A 20,783-nucleotide genomic window follows, 5' to 3' on the forward strand; every position below is an offset into this window, starting at 1 on the left:
CAAGTTTACTGTAAATGATTAGCTATAAATCTGAACAGTTGATTTAAGATCAAGATCCCCTGTCCAATACTTGAAGTTTTGTGAATAAATGTCTCAGTTTGTGTAAACAGTCTTATTTAAAGTTTATGATTTTACTTCCTACATTGATGATAGCAAATCTATATTGAGACTTACTTGTATTTGTTAGAAACACGAATTATCAGTTCATGGAGTCTAATTGTATAGAAACTATACAATAATTGTGTGCTAACTGAAATGTACATATTGAACATGCCCTGTGAAACCTGATCATAAGTACACTTTTAGGATTTTGTGTCATTACATAAAGTGAAAGAATCAATAAACTATGTTTATTGACTTACATTCAGTGACATAAAAAATTGAGTACAAGGCCGTGATGAACCAGACTAAATATCCAGTTTGAAGTCTTCACACTGTTTAAGAACGCTTCTGTCATTTACGTTCAAAGTTAATGACCCTCAGATAGAAATGGAAAGAACGTCTATATGCAATTACGTTTAATCACCATTGTGGGTAAAATTCCAAGCCAATAAGAAACAGTATTGAGATTAAAATTTGTGAAAATTCCTACAGAAAGTCTGTGATGTAACTAATATAAATAAATGATATCTGCTTAAAACATGTTGGGGTTTTATGTAATTGAAAGTAAAGCCAATTTGAAAATGTAAAATATGTAATATGTTTCAATCCTTTATTCATTATACAGTAAAATTATATTCTAATATTTTGAATATGTGTACAGTGAAATGCATGTCTCGCTCAAATATAAGTGACAAACTATAAGGATGAAATCATCTAACGTAATCCTTATATCAACGCGCTCTCTAGTGCCGAACATCTTTCATTACTCAAATATTAATAAAAACGCTGATGACGTAAGTGTACGATATCGCCCCTAGCAACGCGTCCTTTGGAGTTAATGACCTAATAATATGAATTCACACCTCTTATAGTAACGCGATCTAGTAACCTGGCCTTTGGTAACAGACAACTACCGTTTCCCAAATCCCATCCTAAGCACTGTTATATCTCACGAAGAATAATTTCCAAACTAAATGTAATGGTTGTTTTTAAGTATTACATATTTATTTTTCTCATATTTCACAAAAATAAATATATAAATATATATATATATTATAGAGAGAGAGAGAGAAAGAAAGAAATAGATAGATAGGTATTTATACTAAAAACTAAAGTGCTAGGCATTTCTGTGGAACATTGGGCATGGAAGACATAGTGCGTTTCAAACCTACAGTAACGAGTTACTTTTCTTCTAGTCTATCACTTCTAAATTAGGGACGGCTGGTGCAGAGAGCCCTCTAGTAGATTTGTATAAAATTCGACAAACTTTGTCATAGTTAGTAGTAATCTTATACGATCATCTAAATCTAATTATTTGTATTGGATACTAATTACAAATTAGTTTTATTGTGTGTTTTGGCTGTTAATTTGTCGTAGTATTCATGGAAGACCTGAGTAATGATGGTAGTGGTTAGGATTCTATCAACGTTTGATATCCTGTGGTATCTCCAATAGAATTGGAATCAACTAGTTATTTTAATATTTTTACTGGCAGTATGAAAGTTTTGCTGTTTTCTTTGCTAAGTCGGCTGGACGTGTTATTTTTAGGAGGATATAGAAGGTTTTTTTTTTACCTTTTATTTTTCTGCTGTGAGGTTAGTATTCATTACTTTGTTTTTTTTTTGTTTGGTGGGATAAGTAATATCAGGGCCTGGCATGGCCAAGCGCGTAAGGCGTGCGACTCGTAATCCGTGGGTCGCGGGTTCGCGCCCGCGTCGCGCTAAACATGCTCGCCCTCCCAGCCGTGGGGGCGTATAATGTAACGGTCAATCCCACTATTCGTTGGTAAAAGAGTAGCCCAAGAGTTGGCGGTGGGTGGTGATGACTAGCTGCCTTCCCTCTAGTCTTACACTGCTAAATTAGGGACGGCTAGCACAGATAGCCCTCGAGTAGCTTTGTGCGAAATTCCAAAACAAACAAAAACAAACAAACAAGTAATATCAGATCGTACGATTTCTTTATTTTCTTGTTAATTACGTCTTCAGGACATTTATTATCCACCCTATTCATTGGCAAAAGAGTAGCTCAAGAGATGGTAGTGGATAATGTTGGTTAGTTGTCTTCTCTCATGTCTTACACTGCTAAATTAGGGATTACTAGCGCAGATAGCCCTCGTGTAGCTTTGCGCGAAATTCAAACAAAAACAATTATATATTCTTAGCATTTTCTTCATTATAAATCTTCTGCAGTTTTGAAAACATGATTCTGTATTTAGGCAATAGAAGTTTTTTTTCGAATTTACTCTGTGAACTGTGTATTTGAATGTTGTTTGTTTGTGTGGCTTATGATGTTTGGTATTACCTTAACGTATCTTATCTAAATTATGCGTCTGTGTGCGTTATGTGTGTGATGATATTTATCTTCATGTTTGATTTAAAAAGATATGAGTTCTGCTATTTTAGAGATTTGTTTGGTAGTACTGCTATGTACCGTCAATTGTTTGATTATTTTTTTTGTGTTAGCGATTGGATTAGATCAACCTCATAAGCTTGAAGTCCTTAACTCGAATGTATAACTTGATGGTGCATCTCTTTTTGTCCATAATTACAATGACTTTACTCCCGTCTACTGGTAGCCATAAGAGACACTAACCTTTCTATAAGATCGAATACAGGCCAATATTACCCTCAAACAGTCAATTTTAGGACTTCCCAGGTTAGCAGCCAGAATGTAGATTATAAACTAAAAAGTAATCAGTACGTAATAATAGAAAATAGTTACTAATCTGTAATTATTTTGTGGTAATCATACAGGGTATTAACCATAATAACGATTGATAACTGATTACACAACCTTATTTGCTTTTAGAGAAAAGCCACATTGAGATAAATCGAAACTCCGATTATAGCATTGTGAGTCTATAAACTGTCCTACCGGAAAACTACCACAATTTTACCATTAGTAATGTTTCATTCTTGTTTAAACTGGTCAGTAAGTTATCAATGATCCAAGTTCACAAATACTTTTTGAAAAGTAAGAAGCCTGTTGTTTTTAGCGCAAAGCAAGAAACCTTCGTAATTTATTGTTCCTTTTTTCACTAGTGAAAAGTCTGAAAAAAAGACAACTTCAAAATTAATCAAGAAATTATGTTTCCATGTTAACGAACTCTTTCATCTCCATATTTATAGATCAGCAACTTTCCCAGAAAGAATGTTTTTTGTTACGGTAACAGTGTAAACATGTTTTGTTTTGCTTTCAGATGCTCAGGCCAGAAGAAGTGGAAATGCTTGTATGTGGGTCTCCAACTCTAGACATGGAAGAACTACGAAAAGTTACCGAATATGATGGCTTCCAAGAAGATGAACCGATCATAAAGTATTTTAACTTGATTGGATGCTAGTGTTTAAAGTAGTTACAGTCTTGGCCAAAATGTTTGCATACTAATGTTATTATTTACATACATGGAGTAGTTATAGAGTAAATTCCCAAGTAGTAACAGTTCTTGAAAGTAGAATGTCATCGAACAGACATGTACAAATTGTTTTTCTGGTCTGTATAACTTATTTTGAGCATTTGTTCGTCAAAACATACATAACGCCTGTTTTGTATAAAAGGCTGCCAGAACAGTAAGGTACCCACCAGTATACTGTATCCAGAATCCTGAATCGTCATCGGACTACATTAAATGTTGTTCTAGAAAAGTCTACCAGCAGACACTGAAAACTACTGAACCAAAACAAAATTGCTAACCACGACCCTAAATAAACTACTGTAGCTGAGTTGCAGCGTCCTCTAGTAACAAATAGAGATGAAATCACGGTGGACTACATAAATAATCTCATCGTCAGCATATCATGTGACCTTGGCGGAGATTATTAGAGTACGAGGAGGACCAATCACGTACTGAATGTTAAAAATGAACTGGTATAAGGTTACAGACAATATTTATAATAATTTCATGTTATAGTTTGTCGTTAGATATGTTTGGGTAATATGTTTTCTTATCATAGGTGAAATGTTGAATTACATATCTTTCTACATGTGTCTGATAAAATTATTTGCTGTTCTAATAAATCGTTCATGGCGTCCATAGGATATGTCTCATTATAAAAATAATATAAGTAGATGTTTAATATAACATGCATTTCTCAGTTTAACAGCATTTGTATTTCATCTCAATAATAATGATCTTATTTTTTGCATTATATGTAGACATTTTGGCCAAGACTTTAATAAATGATGTAAAATACTGTTAACAATAGTCTATATCTTAATATATTGTTCATTAATGTAGCAGTTAATTTATTATAAATTAGGGGACAATGGATGATTCTTATAAAAAATATAATGTTGATACAAATTTTTGTCTGTCCAAAACAGTTTTTGGTAACTTAAATTTTATTGACTTTGAAAGTATTTTTAATGCAATGTTACTAACATTGCAATGTTGTTTGGAACTGCAACAGTAGTCATAACATTAGTAGTTCACTTATAATATAGATGATTATATTACAAAAAAATAAAGGTAAAGAAAGCGGTTCCACAGTTTCCTGAAGTTCTCTGTTGTGTTCTATTTAGGGAATTCTGGGAAGTTGTGAAAGATTACAATCAAGACCTTCAAAAACAGTTTCTACGTTTCACAACAGGAAGCGACCGCGTGCCTGTAGGTGGAATGGGAGAAATGTCATTCAAGATATCGGCCCTAAACCACAATACTGAAATGTAAGTTGTGTATATTAGTTTAATTTTATTAATATCTTAACGTTTGTTAAAAACCAGATTAAAGACACAACAAACTTGGTTATAAATTTAAACATGTCAAAGTATTGGCTCTTTAGTCTTTCAATACTAATTGTTTTTATTTGTTTGTTGTTAAGGAAAAACAAACAAACTACAGAGGGGCTGTTTGTACTTTCTCAACAAAGGTATCGAAATTCGATTTTTTGAGTTATTAGACCACCGATTTTACAGCTTGGCCACAGAGGGGTGCAAGAAATTGTATTTTCTTCATGACAACGAATTACTAATTTAAAAGATACTAAGTGAGAGTTAATTAGCATTATCTGCGTGTAAGAAAGACAGACTGAAACTCTTTTAGGTTCTTGATAGGAGTTCGACATTTTAAACGTTTTTGTTATTGAAATGCCATATGTCTGAAAAGGATCATGTAACACGGATAAACATTGGTTAATACTGGGATTTTGAACACGAGTTAGGATGAAAAACAAAACATAGTTTAAGATGGAAGACAGACAAACTAAGACAGGAAGGAGCACGTGTACAGGTTAAGATGAGAGACGGACAGGCTAAGAAAGGAGTTGAAACAAGGTTAGGATGGGAATTGTAATGCATGTTAAGATAGAAGCACAGACCATAGGCTAAGGTAGGGGTTAGAATACAGGTTGAGATGGGGGTTGGAACATAAATTAAGACGGGAACACAGACAACAAGTTAAAGAGAGAGCTGAAACACAATTTGAGACGGGAGTTGAAACTAAAGTTAAGATGGTGGCACAGCATACAGATTAAGAGGAGACCATAAGTTAAGATGAAAATTGGAACACGAGTTGAGAAGGGAGACGGAACAAAGTCTAAAATAGAGGCATAGCACACTGGCTAAGATGAAATTGTAACACAAATTACAATGAGAGAACGGTTTAGGGATTAATATAAGAGATGGAACACAGGCAAAAATGTGGTAAGACAAAAGCATGTACATAGGTAAAGATTATAGCACGGAACACAGATTAAAAATGATAATCTGATTGTCAGTGTTCACTTTTGAAGCATCAAGAGCGACAGCAGTGACTCAGCCAAGTTTAAAAAGAAATAGAAAAATACAATATTTTAAATTGTGAATAAAATCAACGAAAATATCTACTCTGTGAACTCTTGTTTACAGAACAAAATTTATTTAAAATTGTCACTAACTTCTAGTTAAAGAGCACTTTGTGAAAAATCAATGTTGTGTCAGAATTGTCTGCCCACAAGAACTTATACTGATATATTTTTATTTCTATAAATAAATATACAAGCACTTTAAATGTCATTATTTATTTACATAATTGTGTGGCATTGTCGAAGTTTGCAGAAAAAGGTCTATAGTTAAGGTAATTAAATTTTCTATTTAATTAAATAAACATTTTCAGCTCTCCTACAACCTATGCCATATGTCAGAAAAAAAATGAAGTATGCATATTGCAGTCTATGGAGATAAAGTGACTATCAGGTTTTGTTCTGATGTCACACGCCATTATTTTTATTTATTATAAACTTAAACAAAATCACACTTTAAGACTGGACATTGTTTCATTCCCAAATATTACTGATTACATATCTTATGGGCTTTTTGTTGAGCCGCATATCTGCATATCATAACATTTTAAAGTAATTATTAGGAAAAAATTGTTTCATTCTCATAAATGAGAATGGAAGGTTGTGGAGACATATACATTCTGTTATGTATAATCTTAAACAAGATATCTAGAGTCTCCATTTTTTTCTTGTAAGATATTATTTTCTTCATTAATAATTCAATTTTTTGTATGTTTTTAACCTCGTGCTGAAACATTTGGTTTTATTGCAGGCTCCCAATTTCTCACACCTGTTTCAATCAACTGGTTTTACCTCGTTATAAAAGTAAGGATATTCTGAAAGAGAAACTTACCATAGCAATCTCTAACGCTGAGGGATTTGGACTAGAGTGACAAACAAGCTCATTTTCTTTACGCTCTAGACCTAAGCTTTTCCAAATGTTTCACATGATATTTCAATCTGACTCATCTCTACAACCTAACTCACGTTCTTAAACACATTATATTACTAACTACCTTAACATTTTCTTCAACGTGAAATGAATCTCTGGAACTTGTTAATTATCACTGTATACTTTTGTAAAAAGCATCACGAGTCGTGTGACCGACTTAAAGTTGCATAAGATGGATTGATTTTAATGCTGAAAGATGAAACTATTTATTGTATTAGCCAATATGAACCTGAAATTTGTTAATTTTCAAATGTTGTTATTTGTCTTTATTGACAGAGCTGATAAATCTTATATTTAGATTTTTAAAATGTGATAATTAGATGAATTTCAAATTATAATGCATTTACAAACTGAAAACCTAAGGAGAATTTGTAGGTTCATATATAATTATTTAAAGGTTGGTTTTTTTTTTTTATATAATTATTTAGAGTTAAAATATATAAGAGCAGAGTAATAACAAAACCGAACATGAAATACCTATTTTAGTCTTGAGGTTTTCCAACTTTACAACATGATCAGTGTGAGAGTTTGAAATATATATGTCCTTGTGAATTTTGAGCGTTGTTTTAACTAGATATTTACATTCTCGTCTGTAGTTTGAACAAAAAATATTAAAAATTAATTACAAATCTTCAGAAGGTAATTAATTTGCACAAAAATATAAAAATTCGGGCTTTTCACAACATATTTTATTTTTTGAAATTAACATAATCTATTCATTTTAGACAAGTCTGGCAATTTAGAGATATTTTGGAGTGAATAAACAATAAGAAAATCATTTAGCTAGTAAAGCACTAAATGATTGTCACTGATGATTTTATATTTCCCTTTTTTCAGATCCATAGCCTATAGTTAAAATACCAGTCTCATGGACTACAAGAATATAACTAACGTATATGATAAAACGTTTATTTAATGTAATATCTGTAATAATAAAAGACAGCATTGGAGTTCTAAATGAAGAATATAATGAAACTTCTTACCCTAAGTTAAGTGATTTGACATCTAAGGCCACTACATGCCTATTAAATAACTTTATATTGGGAGATAAAATTATAAGAAATGTTATAACAAATGCATTTTTTATTTAAAGACAGAATTGGTTAAAAAGTCTCTTTTTGTGAAAATGTTATTTTCTTGAAAATAAAGGGGCAAAATATTTGAAGAATAAACATTTGTCCTTTTTGTGTTTCACTATTCATAAATTTAAACATTTAGCAGCGAAATTAAACTAAGATATAACAGAGAACTAATACTCAATATCAAGGTTTCGTGTTTCTGAGCTGGAATTATTTTACAATAGGCAATAAATGTCAACAACAAAGGGACAGCAGACAAACCACTTCTTTAAAAATCATATATTAAAACCAAGTCAAATGTATGTACAAAAACTCCTTACACTGTTGGTTATTCTCGTTGTGTCTAAAACTCAAAAGTATTCTCTTTTATTGTTAAAAGTCCTCACAGGCCGATTCAATTACTTTAGAATCCAGTAGACTAGAATTATTTTTCTCTACTCTGTTTCTTATTATACAGTTTGCGATAAATGCTCTGACTTAACCTCATGGGTTACCATAGTTACATCCAGAACTTTAAATAACTGTATCCGTTTCATCAAAGCCCAAACAGAAGGGTTCAAATACTTCAGAACATAATTTGACAAGACAAATTATCTCTGTAAAACTCACTTTAAAATATCGCCCGTTTCGACTAAACTAACAATCACGCAGTTTAACTTCACTTTCACTAACTTAGCTTTTTCTGACTCCACTTTTTTGTTGGTTTTGACTGTTGTAGTTAGAAATTTAAAATAGCTGTAGCTTCTTTTTTTTTCGTCAAGAGTCTACACAGGCTGGTTCAATTAATTCAGAACACATCTGATAAGACAATTTTTTCTATCTGTTGTTAAACATAGCTCTAAAATACACTATAGAAACAACCTGTTAAGGTTAATCACTCTACGCCAGCTAACTTGACGTTTTTTTTTTCATTAATTAACTTTTATTTTACCTCACATATTGCTTCTTTGCGGCTAGACTGCTAATCAACGTAGTTTTGATCTAATTAATTATCTCTTATTTAGCTTGCTTTCTTGAACCTGCACGTATTTATAACACGAGACAGAATAATCTAGAAATCCCTAGCTCTTTAGTAGCAATAATATTACCCACAACGAGAAGACTTGAAACCTTCCAGTTAAATAACGTCAATGATATTCCGAAAACCTAGTACAACAATCAAACTGCACACGCAACGTATTACATGTACCTAGTTATGTAACGAAATCTGTCACAACTATCGCTTAAAATAATCAATTTTTAGCACTTTTCTAATGAAAATTAAATAATCATTAGATAATATAAATCACTAAATAATAACTTAACCTAAACGCCTCCCAGTAGCTCAGCGGTATGTCTGCGGATCTTACAATCCTAAAAACCGGGTTTCGATACCCATGGTGGCCAGAGCAAAGATAAGCCATTGTGTGGCTTCGTGATTAATTCAAACCAATAACTTAAACTAAACAGTCTTGTGTGTTCAAACTAAACAATATTTCTTAAATTATGAAATCATAATGTATATATGCTGGAACTCAAGAGTTTGAAGATTCTATAGCCATTTCAAATTATAAAACTACTACTGACACCACCATAAGTAATAGGTTTAAAATAAACTTCTGAATACGATATTTTATCTCGATCATCAATGGAGTGTAAAATTTATAGGCCTGTGAAAATTTGAGTTAAAGCAAGACTATAATATATTTTTAATAAAGATAATTTAGCCAACGTAATCTAACTAGTGGTTTGGCCCCAAAACCTAGAAAACATCCAGAGTTATTTGTTACTTTCTGCACAATATTTTTGATAGTAAGATAGTTTAATTATACATCATTAGACAGTTCTACAAAATAACCAGACATTAATGTAAAATGTCCTCTTTACAGGGAGGCAAATTATTATGTCTAAACCTCATTTACAACTACTTGTAATTGCTTGTGACCTGGTATCTGCAATGAAGACATAAAAATAACATACACACAATGTACTACTCATACCTAGTTATGTAACAAAATCTGATACAACTACTGCTTTAAATAACATTAAGAATAAGAAACACGGGGGCTGTATCGTGATATCTTTTTAAGGATACTGTTAGATTTCGTGTTGTATCAAGATGTATGGGTCAAGCTTCCTAAAATTCTGATATAGAACTTGTATAGTTATTAGAGGTATAGTAGCTGAATATTTTATTTGAAATCAAAGCAACAAGAAAACATAGAAGATTCTATTTATATAAAGCAACAATGTAATAATCCCAGTCTAATAAGCTATAACTTGTGGAAGGTTATATAAACAAACCTGAGATAATTTATTATTCTGAAAATGCTAAATTTTACACTCGCGATTTATAACTATACAAATCATAATCCTGGTACTAAATATGAATGAAACCGTCGTGTATATCTAACATGCATTTAAAACTTAATATGTTGTAGCAGGGAAAGAAGGCCTAACTACTTCAAATTGTGATTTAAAACTTATGTAGTGCGCTGTTCAGGGAGATTAGTTATAATTTGAATTCAGATTTAGAATTTGTGTAACATGATGTGTCCAGGATGTATGGGATTTAGCTACCTCTAATTTTGGTTCAGAATTTGTATAGCGTGCTGTGTCAGAGATGGATATGATCTAACTTCTTCAAATTCGGACTTATAATTTATATACTGGCCTGGCATGGCCAAGCGCGTAAGGCGTGCGACTCGTAATCCGAGGGTTGCGGGTTCGCGCCAAACATGCTCGCCCTCCAAGCCGTGGGGGCGTTATAATGTTACGGTCAATACCACTATTCGTTGGTTAAAGAGTAGCCCAAGAGTTGGCGGTGGGTGGTGATGACTAGCCGCCTTCCCTCTGGTCTAACACTGCTAAATTAGGGACGGCTCGGTGCAGTGGGCTAACAACCTACTCACTTAAATACTTGTTGAAGAATCCGCAAGCGATTGCGGCCCCATGTTCCTAGATGGAATCTAATGGTGATAACTAACTAATTTATATACTACATTGTGCCACGAATGAAGGGAGGGTCTAGCAACTTGAAATTCAGATTTAGATAGTCTACCTTTTTGATTTTTGGATTTAAAACTTGTGATGTTCTTTTGTTGGAGTTTGAAACAAAAATTATTCAGTATCACTGTCTGTCTCTCCGTCATAGAAACTAGGTATAATTTCAAGACCTATTTTTTCTGTTGACTTTTACTTAGCATCTGCGGAACTAAAACTGTTTGTAGGAAACGAATTTACTTTAATTGAAGTCACATTTAAGCATTACATATGAATGTAACAATATTAATTTTTCCCAGGCATATTTGAAATTAACATTTTATTTTAAAACGCTCTTGTAGCTTCTCTTCGTACCAGTTGTTAACATTATTCACTGTTAAATACTCCTTACCGCTGTTTACAAGTTACTAATAATGTACTTTATTCTTTGAGTGATCGTGTGATAGAGGTGTAGTAAGTTCTTCTGATATTACACAAAATTGTTCACAACGTTGTACACGAGAAAATATTATCAGCTAGATTGTAACAGAGGAGTGGAAGTTGGAGCATGTCGATGCTGTATTTTGGAACTATTATCCAAGTTCTGAATGACCTCGTATTACTTTTAGGTTTATGTAATCGGGTCAACATGTTTTGTGAACAACCCTACTGATGAAACTTTCAACAGCTAATTATTTGCATACTTTGCCCTGGCGATGTTTACTTAATTTTTTGATGCGCTGTTGCTTTTTAAATACAATGATTAGAGAGAATCGTAGTAAAATATACAGTACAGTTTATTTGCATGTAACCATCTTATGAATAGCTATCATTCACGATGAAAAGTTACAGTCTTTCTTAATGAACTGTTGTCAACTGATATTTTTAAGACGGGCTAAACATTTCTTTCTTATAAGTTGGGTTAAATACATATATAATTTTATATGTATTCAATTTATACACAATTATTGACAGGAACCAGTATCAAAACAGTTTCACACACACTGAGGAACTAAGAAACATTTACGCGATCATTCTGACTTTACCTTTCAAAAATATGCAAGTGGATCTTAACTAAAGAACATGTCAATCAACAATGCAATTCCTCGCCCTTACAGTAGTGACACATAAAATATTTCTATTAATAGTTTGCCTGAATTAACGAAAAATTAGGAAATATTTCAAAAATTGGAGGGACAATAACGCTAAAACAACTTAAAAATTTGTATTGGTTCTTTTAAGTTCCGAGGCCACTTATAACCTTTAGGGTGCCTTTGATGTTGATGCATCATTTTACTCCGTCAGATTTACCTAGCGGTACTCATCTCCTCTCCAGGTAGCCGTCTCTAATTTAGCACCAAAATACTAAAGAAAGGGTAGCTAGCTAGTCAACACCATCCCCTTCAACGCTTGAATTACTTTTTTTTTTTTTTTACAACGAACAATGGAATTTAATGTCACATTATACGATCACAAAGGTAAAATGGCGAACATATACAACAACGGGAATTACAACCCGCAAGTCTCTGATTGTGAGTCGAGGTCAATCCCACTATTTTTTGGTAAAAGAGTAGCCCAAGAGTTTCGCGGTAGGTGGTGATGACTAGCTGCCTTCCCTCTGGTCTTAAACTGCTAAATTAGGGGCGGCTAGCGCAGATAGTCCTCTAGTAACTTTGCGCGAAATTCAAAAACAAACAAAACCTAACCTACTGGCGAAATCAGACCACACTGCTATATACAAGGAGAAAAAACTCCTACTGTAATTTCTTCTAGCTAACCGCTGTTTTGGACAATTTCTGTTGTACTTACTGTAGTCATTTTGTTTTTGAATCTTAATTATTAATATACTGTTTTCATTCATTAAATTTTACTATTAAAGCAAAAACAATTCTAAGCATGAGTTGTATTAATGCTCAAAAGGTCATTTTTCAAATAAACGTCCACGCTTTGAAATGGACAAGTACATAAAATTTATTTCAGATTATTTACATACTTCTACAATAAATATGACTCATGAAAACTTAATAAGTAACTAAAATCAAAAGTAAATACAAACACATATTAACATTTTCATAAGTTCCAATAAACCACTGTCACTATAATAATCTCACATTTATCAAACCAAAACACACACACAAATGTTACGAACCACAAATATTATCATCAACAAACACTTTAACGTGTTTACCGGATACAAACTGTGGAACCATAAAGGTTGATTACTATTCTTATTTTACTGTTATATATCAATTATATAAAAAGAAATATCGCTGTCTAGTTTAACTAGGCCATGCAATATAATGAACCAATTTAAATCCTACTACTGGAGTATGAAGTGGAAATAAAATTTTATAAAGTTAATATGTATCTCAAGTTCTAAAATAAAAGAAAAGTGATTCATTATATAATTATTATTGTAAATACAAGTTGAGGAACACCACTTGACTACAGATCTAAAAACCATTTTGTGCGAATATATACAGTTATTATTATGTACAGGCAATGCAGCTCTACTTAACAATGTATTCACAGGCAAAGAACCAAAACTGAACTTGAATAAAATATACTTGATCAATATGTGAAAAAATCCACATAGATATAACGTGTTTTGCTTAAATAATTAGACTGATAATACCAACATAGTTTCATTATTATAACACTACACCCGTTAGCATCTAGCCTTGAAACTGTTCTAAGGTAGTTTTAGCTTCAATAATAATTCAATGACGAAAATTACAGAAAATTCTTGACTTGAAATCCCATAAAAATATAGAAAGCATCTGAGGTCTCTTAAGAGTAAAAATAACAGTATTATAAATAAAACATAACAGTATTACTCAAGTTTGATAAGAATTACAGGAAATTACTACATTTCCTTTCACCAAAATAACAATATCCTTAAACAAATGCAAGAGAAAAAAAATTGTATTTTTTTATACCTGTATAAAAAAAGTAAGGCAGGAATAAATTAATTTGATACAGTTATTTACAGAAATTATGCCATTTCTAACAATAATTTATATAAAAAAAGAACTCTAATACAAGCATTGTAAAGGGAAAATAGAGAATTAATAAGTGTTTACTACAAACATAAGGTTCTTTTCTGCTATCTAAACCTATGCTGTATTGGTACAATTTTTCTCGATATATAAAATTAAATACAAAAATAGTCATAATATGATTAAAAGCGACAAGAAATTTTTGAATGTTTTATCACCTATTGATTAGTGACTGGTAAACATTAAATTAAGAGATTCACATGAAAGTTTGTTTTGAACTCATTGCTCTTAAATTCCCAAAAGTACACTAGATAATGGCCATATGTAAAAATGAATTATTTATGTGTTGTTTATTTTGGAAAGACACTTCTTTAAAGTTGTTACTTTATATCAGTTTGTTATATAATTCCACAGTGTGCTAGCAAGTGGAAAGATCACACAAACAAATGAATTAATAACAACAACTGTAATATTAGGTATTAATAAGTTTAACCAATATTTACTGTAATAAATAAATTTTCAGAATTTATAAAACAATGTGCAGATTAGATTACCAACACCTAAAACTACTACGTGATACATATTCTCATATGGTAATATTACAGAATCAAAACAACATTAGAAAAAAATAGTAAAAACAAAACTTGAAATTATATAAGTTATTGAAAAACATGGGTACCTTTAACATATAAAATGATGTACTTAAAGTTTTTTTTTTTTTTTACAACCAATGCTATAAAGTAGTCTTAAAACATACTCTTAATGATTGCATGAATTCATGATAATTTTGTTTCACACACCTTCTACAAATACAATGTAAATAAAGTAATAGTGCCTCCTTTACCTAAATTAACATTACTTTAACCTTAAATATACACTGATACAGTAAAAGAAGGTTAACTTGAAACTAGTAAGTCTAGAGCTTGATAAAAACATTTGAGCACAAATGATAGAGTACAAGAAAAATAACTTCTTTTCAAAGTACCCAGTAATATACAACAATAATAATCATCACGAGCCAACAGTTACTAAGTCTTAGTTTGTCTAATTCTGAAATTAAAGTGCTTTTCTACCAAATATACACAGTGCAAAAATTAAATATATTTATTAAACACGGGAGAGAAAAATATTTCTGAGAATAAATTATATTAAACAAAACACACTACAGCTATCCAAAGCACACAAAACTGTTCACATTATTCTGATGTTTAATTTCCATTAAAGAATGCATGTACAGCATATTTCTTGTGAGATATAAATAGCTGAATAATAAAATGTAGCAGTGTTCCAAAACACTGTCAGATATTCTTCATCTTTTTACTGTTTTAAAATAACTTGGCACTACTAATTTTACTTTAAATTGATTTATCAATAAATATAATGATATAAAACTTTTTTTTTGAATAGATGTTAACACTAACTATGGCACTAAGAGATGTTCACATATCAATAAAAAGGGAGAATGGGAAAGGAATATGAATTGTGGCAGTGAGTTATGCTCAAACTTATGTTTGAAACAGCCAAGTATGCTGTTAATAGTTGTCCCATATTAATTAATAACTTTCAATATTAAAGAAAGGTTATATCCACTTATTTCACTATCAAGCGAGGTTTTTCATCAAATAGACAGAAATTAAAAGATCAATGTGCTATACTGGTAATGTTTTTATACATAGTATTCTATAATATATTTATGGTGCAGAGTGGTCTTCGAAATGCTGAAGTAATAAAATATTGAATTATTAAAAACATTTCATTTCGATAAACTTTTGCTTCCTTTCAGTTTAATTTTTCCAAAGGCTTCAGAATTTACAATGGTTTAAAATAACAGATTAATAATTCAAATTATTTGTTCTTTTATTTATTTGCAACTTTTATGTCTTCTTTAATAACTTTTAATTGGGTAGTTACAGAAAACAAAAAGATATAAGATTAAAGACATAAGTAACATAAGTCTTTTTCTTTTAATATAGGCTGACATACAAGATGTTCTAGATAAACACTACACTTTCAAAAATTCATAAATGAAAATCATTCAAAACAAAAACATTGAATTGAACACTGAACATCAACTAGTCCTGTGAATTCTACTGGTAGGAACAAGTAGACAGAATGAATTCCAAAACTGTCAATAAACTGAAAACAATTCAGCATTACAAATACTTTACGAACTAAGTTGTTATGATAGAACTATATACAGATAAGTGGTAAGTTGAAATGAAGGTCATGTTGAAATATATATACAACAAACAGCTTCTAATTTTGCTCATTACATTGCTATCTATTTCATATTTGTAACACTAGTAGTTTTTCTCTAATAAATTCTTGGATCATTTCAGCTGGTTCAAACATTTCACAGCAAAAGCTTTAATTAAGCAAATAAAACAATTCTAAACTTGTATGTGTACATTTTGACTCAAGTTTGCATATGCTATCTGATAATACAGTTCATATCTTTCTAAATGTATATAAATTGTGTAAGAGTAATCCTGTTTTTACTTTAATTTAGCTTTACTAGACAGAATATTGATAATGCACTGTTTTCTACTGTAAAACATAACTCTTGAATATTGTCAATTACGTAACTCACATTTTACTTCTGAACAGAAAAACAAATATCACTGAACATTTACTGACAAGTGCATGTCCCTAAAATATATTAATATATATATACAAGTTTTAGTACACATCATGAGATTTATTGTATGAATTTTAAATTCAAAAGAGTGTTTTACATACTAGTTGTCATTCAAAGTCTTGAAATATCAAAAACATTATAACTCAAAATAACAAACAAAATTTGAAATATACGAACATGCATTTTATAATCTTGTATGTTTTCAACCTAATTCTATTTACAACTTGTAGTTCAGATGATATGTATATTTCTTACTAATGTATTATAAGAATTATCATATTTCTTTTATTTTAAAAACCTATTTTACAGTTACTATTTTAAAAAAGCATAATAGGAGATAAAATTTATGTTACTTTTCTAAAATTTTTAGGATTTATTTGTTGAAGTTTTATTGTACTCACATCACTTGATTTCTACGGTTTACCTCAGTGAAACAGAGCTACATACAGCTTACTGCTTTGGAAACATGAAATACATATGTATGTACTTAAAGAATCAATACGCATACTTGGAAGGCTTAAAAGGGAAGAAATTTTATGAGTAACTTTCTCTGTATGTAACACAATTATAAATGAATACTAATAAATGTATACTAAAACTATTTTTACAATTTAACATTAACTAATAAATTAGTTCATTGTTTAGCATCTCTGTATGCTAAAAACATTTCTTTAACTTAGTAAAAATTTTTACAATGCTTTTCTTTTTTAATCTTTCTTTCTTTTTTCAGTACATAGTTAAATTTTCATTCATAAGGTCTGTTTAGCTAGGCACATTTATAACCTCTATGTTAAAAAATCAAAAACTTTTCAGGTGCTTGTTACATTTCTTTCTTCAATCATGAAAACAAAAAAAAAGGTTTCGATCATACTAGAAAATATATTGGAGCATACAAAAAAATAATATATTTAAATCCACTTACAATTGTTTTGTTTTGTTAATATGTAGACTTATGACAATATCACACCAAAATTAAACGTTTTTATATTTGCAAAACTTTCAAGCATGTTTCATTTTCCCTGACAAGCTTTCAACCTTCCAAAGAAAGAAAAACAAAAACATCAACAAAATAAGATGTTTAGCATTCACAGGAGTTTCTATAAGTTCTAAAAGACTGAAGACTTAACCAAAGTCTCGACAGTATGAAGAGCATTGGAAAAGTATTAACTCATCACCTGTAAAGGAAAAGTCTGTGAACATGAGAAAGAATTGGGTTATTTTGTGCATTGGGAAGTTAAAAGTATCCAAACATGAGAGTTATTCAGAAAAGAAAAAAATAATTAAAACTCCCTTTGCTCATTATGTAATGTTACATAGATGTTGGTAGAGACACCTAGCATTTTGCTCTCTCACTTTGGTTGAACTGGTTGAGAGCCTTGAGTTGAATAATAAGGTGGTAGTGGGTCCTACAAAAAGAAAAGAAAAAGTGTGTATACATTTTTACATCCATCTATACAGTAATTGTTTAATTTCATAAATGATATACTTAGTGTTGTTTATGAAAGAAACTAAAAACTCTCTCATGGTACTGTAGCACTTGTAGGTGAAAATAACCATATTTTCATGGTTTATTGACATTGTATCTCAATAACACTGGTAATACTCTGCTAAACATCTTTCATTTTTGGTTCTGTATAGGTTTACAGTATGAAGAACATCTTGCTACATACTATTTAGTCAGTGAGGCAAGCAACACATAAAGCCTAGGTCAAAGCACTATTTACATCAGTTATTTATTAGATATTAGTTATGCTTCTATATAATGGCTTATTATAGCATAGCATGATTTACAGATTGGTAGTTTTTGTGACATATTATCACAATGACTCTGATAATTGTTTTAAGCCTTTCTCCACTAACCTTATACAGATTTTCTAGTAAGAAGTTCATAATAGCATCTCCACCGTATTAGGCCAGTAACAATAACTGAATAAGTAACTGATATACATAGGATTTTGAAATAGGCTTTTCATATTGCATGCTGTGGTACTGAATAAAAGACCATGCTGCCAGTGATGCATGGTTCAGATATTCTCTTACTGGAAATCATTTGGAACATACCTTGAAGGTAATAAGCTGATGAACAATGACTGATACAAACAGTAGTAAATACTCGAGCTTGTTTATACTACAAATCAGATTAACTTTTAATTAATTCTATTATTAATCTTTCATATTTAATATCAAATTTGTTTCACTGACCAATTCAACTCAAATATGTCTATGTCATAACTTGTATCTTAACCTGGAAAAAAACACTAACTGTTTAAAAAACATATCCTACAATTAACAAAATGTGGTAGAAATAAACTATTCATATACTTTTCTTCTCTACCTTAGTAGTACTTAATTTCACTAGCCCATAAATAATGATTACTAACATTATGAATATTGTGGCAGCATTGTTTATTACACAGGCTAACAACTGTATTTTCTTTTAAATTCAAATACAACTTCTGTGAAAATATTAAAAACAAATTATGTTTTCTCTTATGTTTTTTCCCTCATTTCAAAAAAGTAGCCCTTTTGTCTGATATTTCTTTCTTTTGATTCATTTCCATTTGAAAACACTGACCTGTCTGTTGTCTCCATTATCAGGAGGAGCTGATGGCTGAACAGGAGATGCAATAGAGGATGTACCTGTTGAGTAACTGCCTCCTACATACAAGTAATAATGCATATTATAAACATTTATTGTATATAGACTAACTCAACATATAATACTGTGGTCTGAGGTACCAAACATAAAAAGAACTATATTAATGAAATAGCATCACTTTGAATCTGAAACAGTTCACTCCATTATTGACTATAATTATAGTACAATTAGCAGGACTAAGAACAAAACAAAAAGGAGTAGATAAAAATGGGTAAATATTCTAAGTATAGTTTTTGAAAAACAAGCAACTATGTCATCTACATCCAAGTACTGGTTAACCTACATAAATTTGTGTATTGATAACTATGGTGATAAAGGTATAGTGACATTAATAAAGTTAAAATTAATTGTTCATTTTGGTTTTAAAAAAGTATATGTTTATATATTTTATTTCTAAGTGTGATTAACATGTTTTGCTGACACTTTCACAAAAGTAAATTAACAGTACTAAAAAACAGCTGACAATAATGGCAAACCATTAGTAAACAACTGATTAGACTATTAAATCAAACTATGTAAAGTTCCTGGTACCTATAAACAGTTAAACATAATAACAAAATGATGTAAGCATTAGGTGTGAACAATAAAGAAAAACATCCTTATAAATAAAAATAAGTGGTTTGTTATATTGATGAAGTGAAATATAAAATGAAAAAGAATTATTAAGTAATAGAAAAAGTGGAAAGAAAATGAAAAAAAAAGGTGATAAGAATACAGAAAATTTCAGATGTAAGATATCAAGCAGTTCAAAGAAATTTTCAAGGCTTTATTACATTTTTTTTCTCCATAAGTTGATGAAGTATCTTAACTCCTTTAAAGATAACATAATACAATACACCTTACACTGCTTTATTTTTCCTGCCAACAGGCATAGATCATATGACAAATGGGAAGATAAACTAAAACATTTCAATAGTACAAGTACCTGCAGTAAAGCTTGGCACCAACAGGTCACTTCAAACATCTTTTTCACGTTATCAACAAACACATCTCCAAGAGTTTAAATCAACAAAATAATTTCTAAAAGTCCAAGTTAATAAACACATCCCTAAGAGTTTAAGCTAACAAACACACCTCCAAGAGCTTACCCTTGTGTTCCAAATAGTTGTATAATGTGAAAAATTCCAGTCTTCAAATTTAATGACTATACAAGTAAAAACCATAGTAATAAAATGAATTTTGTGTTTTTAATTCAAATGATTCTTTATTTTAGAGATGCTTGCTGTAATTCATCTTTTACATTAAGCTTTTCACCTTGTTCTGGAAACTTGATATATTTTAGGTGAGCCAATGTAATTTTATTGCTGTTGTCTCTGTCCTTTTTTTAATTATAACGAATAATGTATTTTCAAATTAAGAGATATACATGCGTATACAAAAATTTCATAAACAAGAAAATTAAATGATAAATAAATGAAATTTATTAATAAAAACAACCAATATGATACAAATTAAAAATAATCTCAAATATTGTGATTGAAAATCATCCATTATAAAGAAAATATCCTGAACAGTTTCCAGTAGATGTACAATGAAGATACTGGAGAGAGAGAGAGAGAGATTAAGACATCTTAGTAGTCATTCGAATGTAGGAAAGTTTTCAAGAAAAGTTATTTGTCACCAAAATAATGCGATATAAT

General features: G+C 30.6%; 2 protein-coding genes across 2 annotated transcripts in view; one reads left to right on the top strand and one right to left on the bottom strand.

The window, feature by feature from the left end:
* The window catches only part of LOC143228341 (putative E3 ubiquitin-protein ligase HECTD2), a 62,556-nt gene extending 54,577 nt beyond the window's left edge, over positions 1 to 7,979 (top strand). The window contains exons 14-16 of the mRNA XM_076459611.1: positions 3,302 to 3,417; positions 4,621 to 4,764; positions 6,628 to 7,979. Of these exons, the coding sequence (XP_076315726.1) occupies positions 3,302 to 3,417; positions 4,621 to 4,764; positions 6,628 to 6,748 (381 nt within the window). The 3' untranslated portion in view covers positions 6,749 to 7,979. The remainder of the gene's footprint in view (positions 1 to 3,301; positions 3,418 to 4,620; positions 4,765 to 6,627) is intronic.
* A 4,816-nt stretch (positions 7,980 to 12,795) lies between these two features.
* Positions 12,796 to 20,783, bottom strand: part of LOC143229142 (uncharacterized) — a 57,434-nt gene continuing 49,446 nt past the window's right edge. Inside the window, exons 8-9 of the mRNA XM_076461024.1 lie at positions 19,060 to 19,142; positions 12,796 to 17,890 (exon numbers count right to left, since the gene is read on the bottom strand). Of these exons, the coding sequence (XP_076317139.1) occupies positions 17,818 to 17,890; positions 19,060 to 19,142 (156 nt within the window). The 3' untranslated portion in view covers positions 12,796 to 17,817. The remainder of the gene's footprint in view (positions 17,891 to 19,059; positions 19,143 to 20,783) is intronic.

The sequence above is a fragment of the Tachypleus tridentatus genome, chromosome 10 (assembly GCF_004210375.1).
Source record: "Tachypleus tridentatus isolate NWPU-2018 chromosome 10, ASM421037v1, whole genome shotgun sequence".
Taxonomy (NCBI): Eukaryota; Metazoa; Arthropoda; class Merostomata; order Xiphosura; family Limulidae; genus Tachypleus; species Tachypleus tridentatus.